Genomic DNA, 20,070 nt, shown 5'->3' with positions numbered 1-20,070 from the left:
GAGGTGCCCTGGGCAGGAGGAGCAGCTCCAGAGCCCCTCCTGCCCATCTGCTCCAGCTGACAGAGCTGCACTGGCTGCCTGCCCCCGGCTCTGGGCACAGCAGCTCCTGCAGTGTCACATCACACCCTGCCCACGGCCACCAGCTGCCCCACAGGAACCAGGAATACAAAGGAAAACCAAATTCAACAGCACATTCACACTGTCAGACTTTCTGTCCCTCTGAGGCAGAACAGTCTCCAATTAATACTGCCTTCATACTTGCTTTCAGGGTACTGTGATCCAACACACAGATACTCACAGAATTCAATATCCAGCTGGCAGTATATTGCTTTCCTGACAACAAACCATTCCCAGATTTAATGTACACTGTCTGATGACCTTGCAGGAGGGATGAAAGAAGGGCTCAGGTTTTTCTCAGCTAACACACAGGCAAACACAGCAGCAGCCTTGCTTGCATTCTATGACAGCACCCCTTAATTTACAGATGAAGCTGAAAGACCTGTACACCTACATAAGTAACAGGGATAAAGATCATCAGTTCTCTCCTTTCATCCTCAGCATTTTCAAGTCACTACCTGTGCAAAGGATGAAAATTCTGTAAAAAGTGGAATTCTGAAATGAGGTACCATTTGGGAAGCAATTATTGGTACCATTTAGGTACCAATAGGAAGCACCTTGTTCTTAGAAAAAAAAAATGTCTTTGATGGAAATCAGGGTACATTGGATTCTTACTGATGCTAGTGCTGAATATTTTCCAATTTTCAAAATATGGTTCAGTACCCTTAATCTGTCAAGATATACACAAATATTATTCCAGATTCACAGAGGGATCTGGACCCTGATATCTAATCCTAGAAAATGAACAGCCATGAAAAGAAACAAAACCAAACACCAGTGCATCTTAAGCTCAGACCCCCTTAGGCTGACACAGGAGGCCAAAATCTACACTGCAGGCTGGAACAAACACTGTGTTGTTTTTCTCTGACAAGATCAAACACTGTCAAACATCTCTAGAAGAAGAAGAAGGGGCAAGAAAAATCAATCAAAGAAGCACTCTCTTAGCTTTTGCTGTCAGACTGAAATGCTTCTGAGGCACTTAGTGACCCAGTGTTAGCTGAGGTTCACCGATGAAACACGGGCACAACTGGCAGGGTGCACAAATAAGTTTGGCCTTCCAGCTCTATTTTAGCCATCAACCTTTCATTTGGGCAGGGTTAAAAAGGACAAGAATAATGAAAGGTTAAAAAGCACCATAGCCTGCAGCTCATGAAATTCCAGACAAGGCCATGCATGGCTTATTGACCCATGGGGTCAGTATTGCCAGACCTCTCCAGATTCTCCCTTCCCTCTCCAGTGCAGCCTCTCCAAAGCTGCACTCCACCTACTGCAGGCATCAGGAAAGCCAGGGAGGCACTGCCCTCTGATTTTGGGGCTCAGGGCTGGGACTGGCTGCCAAGGGCTCCACAGCCTGAAGGCTCAGGAAGCCCCAGAGAATCGTTTCCACCTCTGCCCAGGGCACAAGTGGGCTGGCAGGAATCCCTGGCACTTGCCCTCAGCCAGCAGATGTCCCCATTCCCTCAGTGCAAACATCTCACAACTCCTCTCTGCTCCAGGAAAATCACCCAGCAGCCACAGCAAGGAGCCCGAGGGGTGACAGTGCCAAACCTCCCCCTGCCCTGCCCCACGCAGCACGGATTGTAGCAGGACATGGCTGTGAAAACACTGCCAGGACTGGCACACAGATAAAAGGGATCCTTCTGACCTTCAGCTATTCCAGCAGCAAAGCTGGGGCTCACAGGCTCTGTACTGGGAGCTGCCCAATGTGCCCAGGCTGCTGCCACTGAGTGCATTGCCAGAGTGGGTGAGCAAAGAAGACGAGAAGTCCAGATTTTGGGTGGCTGAAGTACAAGAGCTTTACTGGACTAATGGCAGTGTTGGACAGGCAGCCCATGTGCCAAGGGCTGAGGCCTCACCCCAGCACTGGATCACTTCTGCCCCAAGGGAATTCACCCCCAAACACTCACTGGCCTTTTCAACTGTCCTAGACTGAGGAAAACAGATTATCCAATTACTGGGGCACACAAAGTCCATCTGGGAAGTAAAAAAGAAAAATACACACATATGCTCTCATCTCTAATATATGTGTGTGCATGTGTGTGTGTTAATTTTAGCTCAGGATAATTTATACAACCTGATTTAATCAGGATTCCAAACATCAGGTTTTAAATTCCACCTTTTACAGTCACTCTCTACTACCACAGTGGAGCTGTTTTAGGAGTGGACCGTGACAGCTGCTTGCAATCAGAGACAGAGTACACCCAATTTTGTGGCTGTTTTAAGAGTGGAAATGAAAACCAATTTCTCATCTGAAAACACCAATAAAATTTAAGTAGATAGAATGTAAATACCAGAGCTGGAGCTTGGAGACAAGTGCAGAGATAATAAACACACTCTTGTTGCTGGAGTAGCTATACTTGGAGCCCAGCAGGGCCTTGGCCAGCCCTGCTGAGCACCAGGGGCACAGTGAGGACAGGTGACAAGGGCCTGGAGGGAGGGTCCAGCCCTGCCCACAGCAGGCACCAGCCCACTGCCACAGCTGGGGCACCCCAGGGACTGTCCCCCTGTGCCACCCTGTGCCAGGGACCTGGCAGAACCTGCTTCCCAGTGTGCCACTCCTTGCACTGATAGGATCTTCCACCAACTCCCCTTGTCACAGTCAGCCAGTCCCATTCCAACCCCGCCTTCAGTGGGTAACAACTGCTTCCTTTCCAATTGCAAATTATCACCTACAGAAGCCTTTCTGGGCAGAGAGGTTCTGAGCTTTTGTGCTTGGATCTGCCACTCAGTTCCCCCATTTTAAAGCATCCCAATCAGGTAGAGACCAAGGCTCTGTTCCTCACAGCAATGGGGGACAGCAGAAACCACAGGTTTCTTACACACATTTACAACCCTCACACATATCTGGGCAGCTCCAGCTCCAGTCATTGCCCCTTCCCCTCCAAACTCTTGCCTCTGTCATTTCACAGGAGGGGCTTTGAACCTGGATTAATCTGAGGCCTATTTTAAGCTGCAGTCAGCAGCTGCACAGCTACTCAATGCCATGCAAAGGCTTGTTCTTCTGCAGGGGATTTACTGTGTCCCACAAGGAAGATGTTCTCTCCTGAACACAACAGGAAGAATGAAGCAGGAGCACTTCTATGTGCAGATAACTCCCAGAAAATTCCATTTTAGCACAGAAGTGCAGTAGCAAGTTGTGGTATTTACCATATACCAAAGGTCAACACAGCACAGGCCAAATTCCCCAGTGAAGGCAACTTAGAGAGCTCTGCATTGATTTTTTTGGCTTATCTGCTTTCTGCTCTCCCTCATGCCTCACACATCTATCAGATGAGGTGGATCATCACTGCTGACAGGTCTGGATGTGTATTTTGGTGGGAAGGCTCCCAGATGCAGGGCTCTGGGTTCCATGGGCCACTCAGAGCCTGCCCACTGTGGCATGATTCCATCAGGCTGGGCTGCTAATGAGCACCACATCTTCCCCACAGCATAATGAGCTCATCTCTTGTGACAGCCTCTGTAATGGGCCAACATTCTCACAAACCAATTAGTCTAATACAGGTTATTGAGATCTAAGGTGGCTGAGAAACTTAACTGCAGCTGCTTCCAGAATAAATCTGAGATGCTGCTGGGAGGAGTATGAAAGTGAATGCTGCCAACATCTCCTTTGCTTTACTTCTTTTTTCAAATGCTTTCAAAACATAACTCTGACATGTTATTTCCCTTGAAGTCTGCTGAAAATACACACAGTAAAATCAATTTAGTGTTCCCATGTAAGTTATACAAGTGTTTCTCCTATAAAGGAGTTTACTCAGCATTGCCAGTGCTTCCAAAGGTATGGATCCAAAGCAATGAACAATAAACCAGGTCTGGCAAGGGGTTTAGTGATGTTGCATTCAGCAAACAGTTTTAAAGGAGGGGATTTACCAGGTGTGTGATACTGATCACTATTTAATATTTACCTTACAGGCAGAACAGATTATAATCCTAAATACCCTAAATACATACAGACAGAGAAGAAAAGCAAAGAGTGTGTATTTTAAGGGAGTGCCCTGTGCTGTACACAGTGCTATACACAGTGGTACTGAGCAGCTCAGGGAGTGCCCTGTGCTGTACACAGTGGTCTCAGAGGCACTGAGCAGCTCAGGGAGTGCCCTGTGCTGTACACAGTGGTCTCAGTGTCTCTGATAACCCTCTGTGCATGCTCAGGCTGACAGAGTCACTGTTTCCCTCACCACAGCACCCTCACATGCTCCACAGGGATGTTTGCTGTCCTCTGGAAGAGTGGGGCAGCAGACACTAACCCAAGTATTTCAGTCAGCCACGCAGGCAGGCTTTAGGAAAAACAATTGAGCCCTGCTGATGAGCTCTTCTTTCACCACCCTTACACACTGTTTAACTGTGAAATACCTTGGCTATTTCTGTGGTTTCTGCTACCATGAAAGTGAAGCTGATGTTCACCAGGTCTGTGCCACTGCAAACACACACTATCCGTCCTTCCAGCTCGTTTTCTGATTTTCCAACAGCCTCGAGTGCAGTCAGTATTTTGGGATCCTGTGAGACAGAATAAAGAACTTGTTACATTTGCAACACTTCTGCTATGCAAGGCACTATGGTAAAAATGCATTTTCACCTCCTTAAACATTTACACCTTTAAACCTTTGCCAGTCATCTGAAATGAGTGCTTTCACTCAGAAACATTGTGTGCAAACCTGAAAAAACAACACATTCTAACAGTCGGGAACGTGATTGTGAGAACTCATCTTTTCATCACGAAGAAGAACAATTAATCACTCCAAGGACTGGAGAGAGAGGATCAGCACTAATGTGGAAGTTAATTATTCCCATCTAGTTAAGTCCATAGTTCTGGAGTCACCATCTCTGTGACTCTGTGGCTGTTCCTTAGTGATGTGTCACACGAGCTGCTGTCCCTGCTGCTGCTGCTGGAGGTTCCATGGGCATGCTTTTGGAAAGGCAGAGCTGGAGGCAGGAGCTCACTGCTGGGGCTGTCTGCATCTCCACAGCTCTTGCCTTTTCTCTGTGGGGCAGAGATCTGGGCCTGCACACTCCCAGGAGGATTTCTGAGAGAGAGGAGTTACCTACACAAAACCACTCCACATGTGAAAATGGAAATGCAGGGCTGACAGCAGATCTCCCAAACTGAAGGCCTGCTGGAAGGAGAGGCACAGCTCTGCAGAAAACCCTGCATATTCCTTCTGAATACTACTGAGTGTATTTCCAAAGGCTTGGGGCTCCAGAACTCCTAGCTAGTACTTCTGCACTTCACAAAGGCAGGCTGCCCTCTCTGAGCACCTAAATGCAGAAAGAGGGATGCAAACAAATCTTTCTACAGTTTATGCCAATGGAGAGAGAATATAAATTAAATTCAATCAGATTGGAACAAAATGAATGGAAAATGAAACATTTTTTTCTCAGATGCCTAAACAAGTATCCCAATAAACTGTTACAAGATAATGAAAATCTCCTGATATTTGCTCTTAATGTCTGTTCAGCTCTCAGTGCATCCTGAAGCCTGCAGTACATCAGGAAGACCAGATGACTGACCCTTCCCACTGCAATCACAACAAATCACTGCAGATCTGCAAATCTGAGGCTATGATTGCAAAATCAAAGCTGTGTTACTGGTATTACTTAAAGAAATGAATGCCATCCTGCATTTCACCTTCTGCTTCAATATTCCTTGTGTAAATGAAGTATAAAGTGAGTCCAGAGTACCTTTGGTACAGCTCCAAAACGAACACTGTTGATCAGGGAGCACTCTAACACCTGGCCCTCCTGAAAGGACAAAAAGGGTACAAGTTCAAAGGTCTGCTGAGACGTGGTTCCACTGGGAGTTTCAGCAAAAATAAACTGTTAACTTTATTGGCAAACTCTGCTAATAAACACTAAGCAGAATATTTCCCTTTAGTATCAGTTGATTCCCTCTTAAATTCTTCACTTCTGTCAATTCTAAAAAGAACAGGATGAGGATGAGTTAGTTTTGTAAATAACAGTATTTTAGATTTTTAAAAACCACAATATACATAAGTGCAATAACATATAATATACATTCCTGACATAATTACAATATACCTTTCCTTCACTTTTCCAGCTCAGAAAAAAGCCAAATTCATCCACTTGGAAGAGACAGTTGCTTTCAAAGACAAAAGATTCCTATAGAAAAGAAAATACAGACCATTATTTTAGTCAGTTTGCCAAATATCAATTATTTATCATTTGAAAATAAAGGATTGTTCTGTTTCATCCCAAAGACCCTCCTGCAGAATTTGCTGCTCCCCAAAAAACAGAAACAAGGGAGGCAGGCTTTTAAAAAAGAGATCACTTTTAATGATTTGACTTATTGTTGACACTTGAGACACTGGGATGCACTTAATTAATATTTTCCTACCTCTTTGCAACTAAATGATGATGTTTTATTTAATAGAAGCAGTGATTCTTACCTAATAAAAAATCTTAATGAAACAGAACTTCAAGAAATTTATTGAAAATTAAATGCTTGAAGGTAAAAAATATATAATTTGCCAATGCCACCTTCAGGATCAAATGGCCACATGTCCTTTTAAGGTGCAGAATTTGGGAAGCATTTTTCTGTTGCACTGTGGCAGTGTACATACTGTGAGAGCTGTGCAGCCAGAATGAGTGACAAGCAGAGCTTGCAGGATATTGATTTGTACAAGAAATCAGGAAAGAATGGCAGTCCAGAGAGACTGGGCAAAGCAAAAAATCAGATGAGCTGAATTTAAAAAGAGATTTCCTCCACACACCTCCAGCCTCAATTAGAACATCATAAATTAAGCTGAAATTCAGGAAAAGGGTGTGCAGAATCCATCACTTCTTCAAGAAAAAGAGGATCCAGAACCTCCTGACTTAATTGAATAGTGAGGAGAATTAGTGGGAAGAGTCCTCTGTGAGGAAACAAAGCAGGCTCCCAGGTGTGCCACAGAAAGCCTGGAGCAGGAGGGGCTCACAGGATGGACAGACAAGGCTCTGCTCCACGGGGGAAGGCAGGAGCCCCTTTCTGGGGCTTTGGGGCAGCAAACCCAGCTGAAGGAGCCCGAGCTGCGTGCCAGAGCTGGCCCCACGTGTGCCCAGAGCTGGGGTGTCCCAGAGCAGGACAGGACAGGACAGGACAGGACAGGACAGGACACGACAGGACAGCTGTGCCTGGCACTGTCCTGCCAGCACATCCCAGCACTGACACCCAGGTGGTGCCAGCAGTGCCCCTGGGTCCCACGTGTGCCCAGGACAGGACAGCTGTGCCGGGCACTGTCCCTGCCAGCACATCCCAGCACTGACACCCAGGTGGTGCCAGCAGTGCCCCTGGGTCCCACGTGTGCCCAGGACAGGACAGCTGTGCCTGGCACTGTCCTGCCAGCACATCCCAGCAGTGACACCCAGGTGGGGCCAGCAGTGCCCCTGGGTCCCACGTGTGCCCAGGACAGGACAGCTGTGCCTGGCAATGTCCCTGCCAGCACATCCCAGCAGTGACACCCAGGTGGGGCCAGCAGTGCCCCTGGGTCCCACGTGTGCCCAGGACAGGACAGCTGTGCCTGGCACTGTCCCTGCCAGCACATCCCAGCACTGACACCCAGGTGGTGCCAGCAGTGCCCCTGGGTCCCACGTGTGCCCAGGACAGGACAGCTGTGCCTGGCACTGTCCCTGCCAGCACATCCCAGCACTGACACCCAGGTGGTGCCAGCAGTGCCCCTGGGTCCCACGTGTGCCCAGGACAGGACAGCTGTGCCTGGCACTGTCCTGCCAGCACATGGAATGCTCTGCTGTAGCTGCCCACGCTCTGCTCCTTGGGGAAGGGTGAGAGAACCACCACGGGCTGTGCCCCTCACTCACAGGCTGTGTCTGCAGCAGGGCTTGCTGAAGGAAAATAAAGCTTTTTTCTCCATCTCCACAGCTATCTACTTCATTTATCTGGCCCCAAATCTGGAAACACAGGGTAAACCAACTATCCCTATCTTGGCAGGCCTGGTGATAAAAAATACCTTTTACTTACATTTCAAAAGATAAGAAAATACTAATATCCCTGAAGGCACTTACCTTCAACTTACAGAGATCTCCTGTTCAAACAAGATTAAAAATAGACCTGATACAATTATCCTTACCAGCATATCAATGCTGAGTATAGGGTAAACTTCTCAGCACTTTATTTCAGCTGCCTGTGTAAAACGTCCTGTTTTGCATTCCTTTAATAAAGGTGGAATTAAAGCACAGCTGAAAGCAGGATCATAGTAATCATATTTCAGATAGAGTGCAGATTGATTTTCTAAAGTAGATAAAACCACTCCAGTTCTCAAATGATGCATTTGAATCAGAAAATGAATGTTCTGTATTCTCTGACTTTCCCTTGTCATTAGCAGGTGCTCAGTTTATATATCCAAAAAAAAAGCAATATTCTCAATATTCTCCCTCCCTCCATTTGATAGATAATACAAAAAAATTGAAGGATTCACTTGTTTAATAATGTGCTTTATGAATCTGCAAAGATGAGAGTTTTATACACGTTACAGATATTTTGATCCAATTCTCCCTTTCTCTTCCTCAGGGCTTATGTCAAATCAGAGGAATTAAATATATTTTAAAGCTATTTCTTTTAAAGCAAAAAAAACCCTATGCAGCAATAAGGTCTGTTGGTATTGCCTCCCCACAGACATTTCTGAGGGTATTACCAGAAAAAATTAAAGTTTCTTTGTGTACAATGAAAGCAAAACATGAAATATTCTGGCACTTCTGCATATTTAAAAGAGAATAGCAAATGAAAGGCAACTGGGTCTTACCTCTTCGTATCTATCAAACACAGCTCCATCTTGCAGAAAAGAGGGAACTGGCTTCTGCCAGTTAAATTCATAAGGCTTTGCCATGATTACAGAAGAAAAACCTGAAATGGAATGGAAAAGCACAGTTCAATTACTGTCCTTCAAAAGGAGCATTTCAAAGGCCAAGCAGGAAAAAAAGTGACTTTTAGCTTTTCCTTTCATACAGAAGTACTAAAATGTCACAGTGCATTTCCAAATTAGGAGCTTTCCTCCCAAGAGTAATTTTGTTTCATATCTTTAAAATGGAAATTACTTGTAAAATGTGTGTATGGACTTAATTATTTGGAAAACACTTGCACTGTAACTTCTAGAGTACAATGAGGCTGGGATTAACCTAGCTCTAGGTGACCAAATACCACAACCCTAATGCAGACAAATGCTTCTTATTTTACTGGCCATTGATACAGAAATCAAAAACACAGTTTGAAAGTTATATACACATGTCACCATTAAGTGTTCATTTTCATTGAAAACAGGATTATATAAAATAATAGATCTCTATTCCCAAATCTTAAAAAAAACTACTAAATTATATTTAAACTACTCATCTGTACCTTTTTTCTCCCAATGAGGAGATGCTTTGAAGAAAAAAGATCATCTATACCCAATATCTTATCAAAAGCCCCCTTTTTCTTTTAGCCAGTCCTGTGCATTTGGGCCCTTGCCACTCTGTAAACAAGGAATATCATCTTATTCCTGAGGATAATGAGATGGTTTGAGATCCTTTCAAAGAAAGTGACAAATTCTTTTTTTTCTTTTGGAAATTACATATAATTCTCGTGTCCCCTGCAATTCAGATCAGCCTAGAGCTGCTTTTTCCTGAGTTGATGAGGGGAGCTGGATACCAAGACAGCCACCCCATGGCAGCAGCATGATGGGGCCATGTCCTTTGCAGCTCATGGACTTCACACAGCAGCTCCAAATAATCAGAACAAACTGAAACTTAGTGCTTGCTCCTGGGGCAAAGGAAACCTAAAACAGACACACCTGAAGTGATAACCACTATTTTTATGGTATGGTAGCTGTTCCTTTATCTATTTAATTGTCTTCTGTTATCAGAATGGTCTTCAAATACAACAGGTAGCTCCTGCAGCAGTAACTGCTGCCATCCTTCTGGGAAAAGCTGACACATTCTGTGCTAAAACACCAGAAATGTGGTGGCACTTCTAAGGCTGTGAAGAGTAGTCCTGCACAGTCCCAAGCCTGCAGAAATGGCTTTTTCCCCTTTTATACTGGTGCTGAACCCCACACAAACCCAATTCAGAAGTTCTGCAGGTGCTGTGTAAGGCAGATCCGAGTGCTCCTTCCAGAGTGGCACACAGAAACCTGGCTGTGAAGAGAGCTTGAGCACACACTGACAGAAACCTGGCTGTGAAGAGAGTTTTCTGAGCTCTCAGAAACACTGCCCACCTCAGCAGCACACACAGGCACCTGGCCAGCTCTCCATGAGCCCCAGAGGCACAGCTGTGTGCCAGCCCCAGCACAGGGGTGCTCTGCTCCCTCTGGGTACCCACACAGCCCCAGAGGCACAGCTGTGTGCCAGCCCCTGCACAGGGGTGCTCTGCTCCCTCTGGGTACCCACACAGCCCCTGCACAGGGGTGCTCTGCTCCCTCTGGGTACCCACACAGCCCCAGAGGCACAGCTGTGTGCCAGCCCCTGCACAGGGGTGCCCTCCTCCCTCTGGGTACCCACACAGCCCCAGAGGCACAGCTGTGTGCCAGCCCCTGCACAGGGGTGCCCTCCTCCCTCTGGGTACTCACACAGCCCCTGCACAGGGGTGCTCTGCTCCCTCTGGGTACCCACACAGCCCCAGAGGCACAGCTGTGTGCCAGCCCCTGCACAGGGGTGCCCTCCTCCCTCGGGGTACTCACACATCGGATGATCCCCTTACTTCATCACTGGCACATTCAACAGGAGCTCCTCAGTGTGGGCTGCAATGTGCATTTCTCAAACCCAGAGCTCCTCTCTCCCCTCTGGGCACTCACCCATGGGATGAGGCTGTTACTTCATCACTCAGAGGTTGAACAGGAGCTCCCCGGTTCGGGCTGCACCGTGCATTTCTCCAGCCCCGCAGTCTGCCTGAGCCCTCTGCATTTCCCTCTGCCTCCCTGGAGCAGGGTCTGGCCCAGGAGCAGTGAGGCAGCACCACCCCCTGTCCCAGAGCCAGCACCACAGCCCTCCATCCATTTGCATAAGCCGGGTTTAGGGCAGAGAACGGCCTGACTGCTCACAGCTCATCCACAACTCCCGTCTGGGCACTCCAGCTCCTCGCTGCTCCCACCTTCCCAGTCCCTTCCCTAGCTCTGCTCTCACAGGTCACTGCAGTTTACAGATGCACAGAGACAGATGAAGTGTGAGGGAAAGGCAGCTTGAGTACATGCAGCAAGGAGTTGGAGGAATCGTAACAAACAACATTTTTAAGCCTTGTGCTTTGGCAGCTGTGCAGAAGGTGCAGAAAACTCTCTCTGCCTTTAGAAAAGCTTTTTTCAGCCTCTCACAATTTTTACACTCCTCTCAAAAATCCATTTTTTTCCTAACCCTGTTAGCTTTTAAGATCACCAAACTAAAATACAAAATATTCCCCTGTCACTCTTTGGCCCTCTGTTAATCTTCATTGATTTTTCAGCAGTTCAAAGAGAGTGAAAAACAACACCAACCCCAACCAGCAAACCCGAACAAACACGACATTGTAGCATTCATATGGCTGCAAATACATGCATGCATATATCCTCACTCTGGTGAGAATCAAGAATTACCCTCTTTAGAGACATTAAATAACAATGAAATGTGGGAAGATTCAACTGGGAGACATAGAAGGTTAAGGAACTAAATTTAAAGGCAGCAAAATTTTAATTTGAAAACTTTTATACCGCCTTTAAAAACTGAAATCAAATCTTCTTACTGACTGTAGAGTTCTCAAAGTATAATATGAATACATGCCATTCACAAAAGCAGAAAGAACACATATATAAATACACCTCAGGACTCAATTAATGACTACAAGGGAGAGGTGGGTGAAGTGCAGCAGTTAAAAGCCTCTTGCAGTATCTCCCTTTCTCCCAACTCTGCTTTGTGCCTGAAAGCATGATTTGGATCACATGAAACTCACCTGGAGTACCCAAAGAGCGAGGACACAAAATTAACCATATTCAGAAGAGCATTAATTAACAGAAAAGTCTTTCTCTTCTGTAAGCTTGGCTGCACTAAGCTAAATCTGGGGTGTGGGGGCTATAAATCCTGTTTTTTTCATTCCCTGACCAAAAGGAGGACAAGGTGTGGCTGAACAGGAGGAGGAAAGGATTCTGTTAGTACAAAGGAGACAGATGTTTGAGGAAAGAGGTGATATTCTAAACTAACCCACAGGGCTGGCTAGCATGATGGATAGGATACTCCTTGGGTCCCATAAACATCCTGTCAATGTTGAGACACTGCTGGCAAGCACAGCAGAGTTCCTCAGAGCTGACCCCCCAGTTTCAAACACACAAACTCATCATTTCCGCACTTTGCTCGCCCCCAGGATCCTAACAGGACCTGCGGGGTTTTTGTTTTAGTCATTATTATTTTTGCCTCTGGAATGAATCCCTGTTTGCTGAGTGAGAGGTGAGGAGGCTGCACACTCTGTGTTTGCCATTTCACCGCTCACCTCTTGGAATGACACCCCCTAAACTTGCCCCAGTTACTCTCTGTGTGGGCTTCAAGGGCAGCACCCACCCAGCACTATGCTGAGTTTAGTAATCATGCCCAGGAATAGATGTTTTTCTTACACATACAAGGAAGCAATTAAAAAACGCCAAAAACTGAATTTATTTCCCATTCCCAGTCACCCCAGGACACTGCCTCACCTTGAAGTACATATAACCTTCACCATCACTCCTGGCTGGTAAACAAGATTCCAAGATTCTTCATTACAAAGTCAACCAGATCTAGATGAGCAGACTTCTCTAACTTCTGGGGTTTTTTTATGGAGTTCATCCCAGTCCAGCAAGCCTCCCTGCAGAGCTATAGACTAGAGTGAAAATCCAGCTGTCCATGACCAAACAGGCAGTGAAGCACTGAAATTCTTGTAAAAAAATGCTCCTTTCACTTTTTAATGAGGCTCTGAAGTATTCTAATATTCAAATACTGCAAATATTTCTAGAAACTTGAAGAAAGGTCAGATATTCATGCATTTACTCCTCAATGTCAAATTCATTTGGTCATAAAGGTACTGACATTGACATAAGCAAAATGCAGAGACAGGGAAAATGAAAAAATGCAAAATGCAGTTTCACGTCTTTTAAACATGAAACCTTGGCTTTAACTCTAGAACTTAAAATTCAGAGTAAGTTTTAAGAAAATATAAGCCACTATAGTGTGAATTCTATGTAAAAAGTAGCAGGGCCATGCTGCTGAATTTCTGCAGTGCCCACACTATACTATAAGACAATTCCAAGACTGCCCAGCTCTCCAAGGTGTTCCACAGTCAAATTTTGCTGGGGTTTTTTTCTCCCCTTTTTTTAAAGAATAATTTTTCAGTGGGCTATTTTTAAACACACTATTCCTGCAGCTAATGCAACAGCTGGAAGCAACTGTCCCCAGAAGAAGGTCCAGGAAGACCAGCAGCCACCCAAGAGGCACCTGCACCACCCAGCACCTTTTTGAGGGGGACAGCTTTTTGCCTTTATGAGAAGTGAATGGGGCAGAAAGAGACATGCTGGTTTTGTAAATAAACTTATTCTGGTCTATTTCCAACAGGGTTACAAAACTCTGTTCTGACAATTAGAAATACATTTAAATCCAGCCATTATGGAAAGCTTCTCAGATAATTCACTCAGGTCTAGTCCCTCACAAACTTCTAAATCACAGACATTTCTAAGCCAAGAAGGCAAATTATTTGTCTGCTCAGCAGCAATACAGAGCCACTGGAGCAGAGTTTCCCTTTTGAATTGATCACCAAAGGCATCAGGACTCATCACCCCCTGGGATCAGTCCTTGTGTGCCCCCACTGTGAACCAGCTTTATTAGTTTCACTTGCTGACCAAAATGAGCCTTCAGATAGATGTCATTTGAAATGCCTGGAAAAACAAAAATAACGCTGCAATTGCAACACCAAAGTGTTCAAAGAAAAGGTAACATGTTACTCATTTTCAAAACAATTCCTAAAGCAACAAGAGAATCTACACACACTCCTAGAAAAAGGTATGACTTGAATAGTGAGCTAAAATGCAGAACTATCAGAACTGGATGTTAATAAAAACTTAAATGTTAAAAAATAATAAACCAGACACAGAAAACTACAAACTTCCTGGAAGAGGTAAAGCTGTATTTACTATTCTTTCCTTCTGGTGATAGGAAATTTGGTGTTCATATTCTCAGTTTTGTAACAGCAAAGGTGAGAGGAAAAGGGAAAGGCACAGATCTCCCCAGGGGATTATTTCAGGAGGGAAAATGCTCATGATGCTGTGAATTGTACAGAGGATTTAGCAATCTGACTCATCAAAAGACAGTAAATGACAATTGATGTTCATTTACACATATTATTCAGTATGCATCCAACACTAACACTTTGCTTTAGATCTGTCAAGTGAACTTCCTTTCATGTGAACATGTGATGAGGAACCACTCCCCAGAACCTTCCCTGTTTTTTCTCATTCCAATAACACCAACCATGCAAAATATGAAGTTGTCTAAAAATGTGGAAGATGCTGCATTTTTACCTTTAGTCATGCAGAAGTCTTAGAGGTGCTCAAGATTTATTTAGCATAATGTCAAGTGTCCCATTTCCTGGAAGCCATCTCATCCCCAGGTAGTAATAGAGAGCAAATTGGACTTTGATGGAAACAATGGTTTGTGTAATCGCTGCCAAGATCCTTTCTGAATTGCTATAGCATGTGATGGATGGATACAGTGTGTCTGGATTTAACCTGCAGTCACTTTTATTAAGTTCAATTACTTCACTCTGTGGCTTTCAGTGGAAGGCAGTGCTAAAACAAAGGCTACCTCATGGAATAATCAAACAAACAAACATGTAGGATTTACAAAACATCTCAAGTATTTCCTGATTTACTGAGGCCAGAGTCTCTCTTCACAGTTTTGTAAACTCTGACACCTTGTATCACTACAGCAGAGAATCGCAGCCTAAAGGAATGGGATTTGTCAGATTTATTGAAAACCAAATTGTCAGTATAATGTTTGGACAATTAATACCATACTTAATTTCTACTGTTGTTTAATCTGCTGCTGACAGGTGACACATTTTAAGTCAGTGAGTAGTGTTTCTCACTTTTAGGTACACCTGTACAAAGTGTTTGTGCAAATTATTTGAATTAAAATCATGGGCGATTTTGACATTTAGAACTTCAGTTTCTTCTTTTTAGCTTAATTCTGGAGCTTTGTGCTCTAAAAGATCTCAAGCAGAAGTGGTTTCTGTACTTTAATGTGATAGGAAGAGAGGAATAAATGTTTGAAATTCAAATTCTAGAAAGAGTTCAGGTGGGAGTACGGATAAACAGCAAACAATTGTAAGTGAGCATCACTTCCATTACAAATGCAGGAGTTCAGGGAGGGATCCAAGGACATAAAACAACTGCAAGATCCTAAGAGTGAATTATTAACTACAAATACCATGAAAACAAACTCCCAAACTGCATTAATATCAGCAGTCTTTCCTTTCTAAATGCAAGGAAAGGGTTTGGAAAGAACACAATGTAGTACCTCAAACAAAAGCAAAACAAGCTACAGCTATCAGCTGCTCTGTGACCACATCCTGAGGACACAGTTGTCTGCTTCCAAACTCTGACACAGGCCCGGCCTTTGCATTAATAAAATGCAATGAAAGGTCAGGATCATATTTTTGTAATAACCTCTAAATCCCTGCGTGTTTGAAATAATCCCTGCTATGGTCAGGTAGTTTAGTTCAAACCAAACTTTATTAAAGTCTGGACACGATTTATTAGGATCTTTTTCAAAATATACAGATAAATTAAAAACTAATAAGCTGTGAGGAACATAGATGTTACTTTAAAATCTAAAATTAGGAAAGTGACATTATAATTTGCTGGTTTTCTGGATGATTTCTGAGAAAACAAGAGTGACCCACACTGCTGGCTTAAAATTTCAGACAAAGCTAAGGTGATCTTTGGCAATTGTTCCAGCAGTCTAAAATGCATTAACATCAAGCTGCATCCATTGTTTGACAGCTGGCAGTGTGTTAGAAGTAGGTGTTTGTTGGAAGTTTAAACTAATTACAAATTTCTTGGTACCCTGCATAGAGCTGAGGAGCTACAGTCACCATGGAAATGCACAGGGCATTTACACTTCTTAGATTGTCATTATGCAGTTTAACCCATGGCATCAGAAAGATTTTGGTGTCTATCTCAGAAGATGTAATGCTGCTCAGATTCCACCCCAGCACCTTCCCTTCCCTTATCTCAAAGGTAGGGGAATGCAGGCAGGGCATTATCAGCTGGCTGGAAAGGAAATTACCCTTTCTGCATTGCTATAGCATGTGATGATGTTTTCTGCCAAGATTTCAGGTTCCCATCACAGAAAATCTCCCAGTCTGTATGAGGAAAAGAAACTCCATGGGGCTCACAGTGTGTGCTTCAACACTCCTGTGCAAAAAGCAGATCTGGGAATCACAATGACATTTAATGGATGGGGGGAAATAATAACAGCCTGGCCTAAAGCCTGTTGCAGAGGTTCAACTTGTTCGTTTTTCTCACCCCTCAGCAGTCACTCTGCCTGTTGTATGCAAAACCAGCACTCATCATCAATTGCTCAGGAAAAACACAGCCCCTTTGGGGTAGGAGGAGTCCAAGGATCCAGGCTGCAGCTGGGGGTGAGCCACACAGCTCTGGAGTCCTGGATGGACACTTGGCTATTTCCCATTTTCCTCTGCCTCCCTCTAAAGAATGAGGCTAGCAAGACTTGTTTGAATTACAGATTTAGTGATGCTAAGTACCCCTTTCATCACCAGTAACACCCAGTGCTAACTCATTAACAAGGTGGGCATTTTGCTGAAGATGAGATTGCCCTGGTTCTAAACACAGGGTATCTCAACTAGGCAAGGCTGAAAATAAACTGCTGCCCAACATTTGCAAATCCAGAAGCCCTCTTTCCAGCAGGATAAATACAGACAGCCATGTTGGAGATACACCAGGTTATCACTTATTTACATCTTTAATTTTGTAGAGAAGGAAGAGGAAAAGCAACTGGTTCTGAACTTTGAGTTATTATTCCTTCATTATGGTAGGTAGGTGGCAGAGTAAGCATTTCTTGTCAATTTGTTTCAGTCACATCTCTTTTTAAATGGTTGTTGTGCCACTGCCCAGAAGCTCTGAAAACAATAGGAAAGATTGAGCAGAAAATGTGGCCAAGGATAAAGGAAAAACATCCCAAATCCTTTAGCTGGCAAGCTCATGGTTAACCAGAAGCAGAAAATGGGAATGCATAAAGCATGGCATCACAATCTCTTCACTAATCCCTGCCTCAGAGAGCCCCTGCAATCTGCATATTCATTTCTACTAATGAAATATTAAAGCAGCTCTCTTGACACGGTGCTCTGCTCCCTGTCACTGCCGTGGCCACCGAGGTGACAGCTGCTGTCTCTGTGGGTGCAGGGAGACTGCCTGAGGCTGCTCAGAGCTTTATCTGACCAACAGCTCACAGTGCCACACAGCCACTGCTGAGGCATTCAGCTGTTTGCATGGCTTCAGAATGCACCCCCAACATGAATGTATGGCTTGTTCAGAAATGGGGTAAAACCAGGCGTGTCAGCTGCTGAAGAACAGGGTGGGGGAGTGCTCCAAGGCAGAACCTCTCCCAGTTTCCCACTGGACGCACTGGGCTCCTTCAGCTATTCACAACAGAGACATGAAATTTCTGGAGGAAAGGCATCTCGGGTTTTGATTGCTCCAAGTGGATGATTTGACAGAGTATTCCTAAAGGGATAAAAATAAAAGTGTTGGTATGTAACCCATTTGTCCTGTATGGAGACAGCAAGGAGGGCCAGCCTGCCAGTCAGGAGTGCTGGTTTGGCCTGCTGGCCCACACAGCCCCTTTGGAACCCTGCTCTGATGGCGGCTCCTAAAAAACAGCAACATCTACAGCATGCTGACAAACCCCATTTGTTCAGACTTTTCTGGACCAGCTGGTGACACCAGAGTCAGGGGACTCCATTTCTCTGAATCCCTAACTTCAGGATGTCATTTCAGTGTCAAGCAGCAGGGCAGTGGGAGCTGATCCCTCTCCAAGCTCATCATCATCATCATCATCATCACTGTTCTTCTTTCTTGCCAGCTGCTGCTGTGTCCCCACCTGTGCTGAGGAGGAAGGGGACATACACAGCACAGAGGACAGCTCTGCCCCCACAGGTTCATGGGGAACACACCCACATGGGCAGGGAGAGGAGCTGCCCTTTCTGCTCCTCCCTGCAAAGGTGAGAGCACGCACACCCTGAGGACATTCCTGACTCCAGACAACCACCAGGGCAGAGAGACGTGAAATGGGTGGGGGAGAGCATAACAATTGAAAAGAGGAGGAAGGAACTAGCAACAGGAAAAGCTACAGGAAGCAAGGATGGGGTGTCTGGCACTGATGTGGGCTGAGGCAGCGTGACAAAGTGCCCAAGATGGCCCCGCTTTCACCGTGCTAGAAGAGAACAGTAGATAATTTCCACTTCACTTTCCCAAACTATTTGGGATAGCACAGGCAAGGCTATTTTTGGAGATTATTCCAAGTATGAAGCTGGGTTTCTGCAATATGGCTGGAAAGGAAGGAACTGGGAGGAATATACACTAAGAAAGACCAAAAGAAAAACAAGGCTGGTGCCCGTGTGTGGGGGTGAAAAAGAGAGAAGTGGTGGCAGGAACACTGCCAACATTCCAGGCGAGGGCAGAGGGGTCACTCACTGACTGGGGCAGCTCAGGAGGGGCATGGCAGGGCTCCTGGAGGGGAGGAGATCAGTACTGCCCCATGCTGCAGACAGACAAACAGAGGAATGGGGAAGAGGCCTGGAAAGGTGAAAGAACTGAATCTAGATGTGAGGGTGGAGGTCAAAGAAAGAGCAGTCTGTTTTAGCCATCAAATGCAGTGGGAATCAACAGATATAACCAGTTACATCATAAAAATTGATAAAGGGACCCTCGCAGAGACAGAGAGAAAATGTTTTGCCATTTGCACTGGCTGGATGGACTGAAGTGTTCTCAAGTGGTGCTCAGCCACTCTGGCCTCCCACAGCTCAGTAACAAGTGGCACACAGGCTCAGCAAAGGCACAGCCCATCACAACAAAGAGCAGCACCACACCCAGAGCACGGCAGACCCCGCAGAAAGGGAAGGTGACATTTTTACTTGTCTAAAACCAGCTTCGTCTTCATCACCGTTAAGTATTTCCAGCATAATAATTACCATTGCAAAGAATAAAAACTTGAGCCCAGCAGGCTTTTCCCATAAGAAAACTGGTCAGCTAGTTCAGACTGCTTTTTTTTCCTGTCACATACCTATTAAATGCCTCAGACTGTTTAATGTGATAAAAATGTCTAGACTGGTTTTTGACTGAAAGCTGAAGGAAGAGTGTTCTTTGCCCTTGGCTAGCAAACCCCTTGGAAGCACAATAATGTGAACGCTGTCCTTCTGCAGCCCACACTTTCTGCATACATCCATAAATCCATTGCAGGAATCTTCAGAAATCTTGAGATCTGATAGACCAGCCCAGGGAAATGTGAAGCATATAGGTGCAATATAGTTTATATGTAAATACAGTGTTTCTTTGCAAGGAAAAATCTGCAGTTTATAATCAGAGTACAGGCATTGCTGAGGAGAAGAAGATGACAGCACCTGTCACAAGCCAGTTAACAAAACCTCCCCCAAAAAACCCAAAAATATTCTGCTGAAACTGATGAAGAGCAAACCACTTTGCTGAAGCAGGCAGCAGAGTTGAGTCAAGGAATCCCAATGGGCACATTAGGAAAAGCATTGCCACATGTGAGTCAGTGCATTCAGAGCTTTGTGGTCCTGAGCTGCCCTCAGTCTCCAACAGCTGTTTATTTTTGTGTAACAAAACTTCTAACATAATTACAATCACTCTAAACTTAGATGCGAGCACAGAGTTTATACTAAAAATACCTCTGGCACTGAAATTACCCAGCTCGAGTGGTGCAGCCCTTTCTGCTTAGGGGCTCTGA

The 20,070-nt window shown here is 45.0% G+C and overlaps 1 protein-coding gene across 11 annotated transcripts in view; it reads right to left on the bottom strand.

Moving 5' to 3' along the window:
• PLCB4 (phospholipase C beta 4) overlaps nt 1-20,070 on the bottom strand; it is a 177,609-nt gene that overhangs the window by 68,165 nt on the left and 89,374 nt on the right. For all 11 annotated transcript variants that reach the window (XM_054629428.2, XM_077176301.1, XM_077176300.1 and 8 more), the window contains 4 exons: nt 8,868-8,968; nt 6,151-6,231; nt 5,794-5,853; nt 4,468-4,611 (listed from right to left, as the gene is read on the bottom strand). In XM_054629428.2, coding sequence (XP_054485403.2) covers nt 4,468-4,611; nt 5,794-5,853; nt 6,151-6,231; nt 8,868-8,951 — 369 coding nt within the window. In that variant the 5' untranslated portion in view covers nt 8,952-8,968. The remainder of the gene's footprint in view (nt 1-4,467; nt 4,612-5,793; nt 5,854-6,150; nt 6,232-8,867; nt 8,969-20,070) is intronic.

The sequence above is a fragment of the Agelaius phoeniceus genome, chromosome 3 (genome assembly GCF_051311805.1).
Source record: "Agelaius phoeniceus isolate bAgePho1 chromosome 3, bAgePho1.hap1, whole genome shotgun sequence".
NCBI classification, from domain to species: Eukaryota; Metazoa; Chordata; class Aves; order Passeriformes; family Icteridae; genus Agelaius; species Agelaius phoeniceus.
Note: the sequence above shows the minus strand (reverse complement) of the source record. Positions and strands in the feature narration are given on the sequence as shown.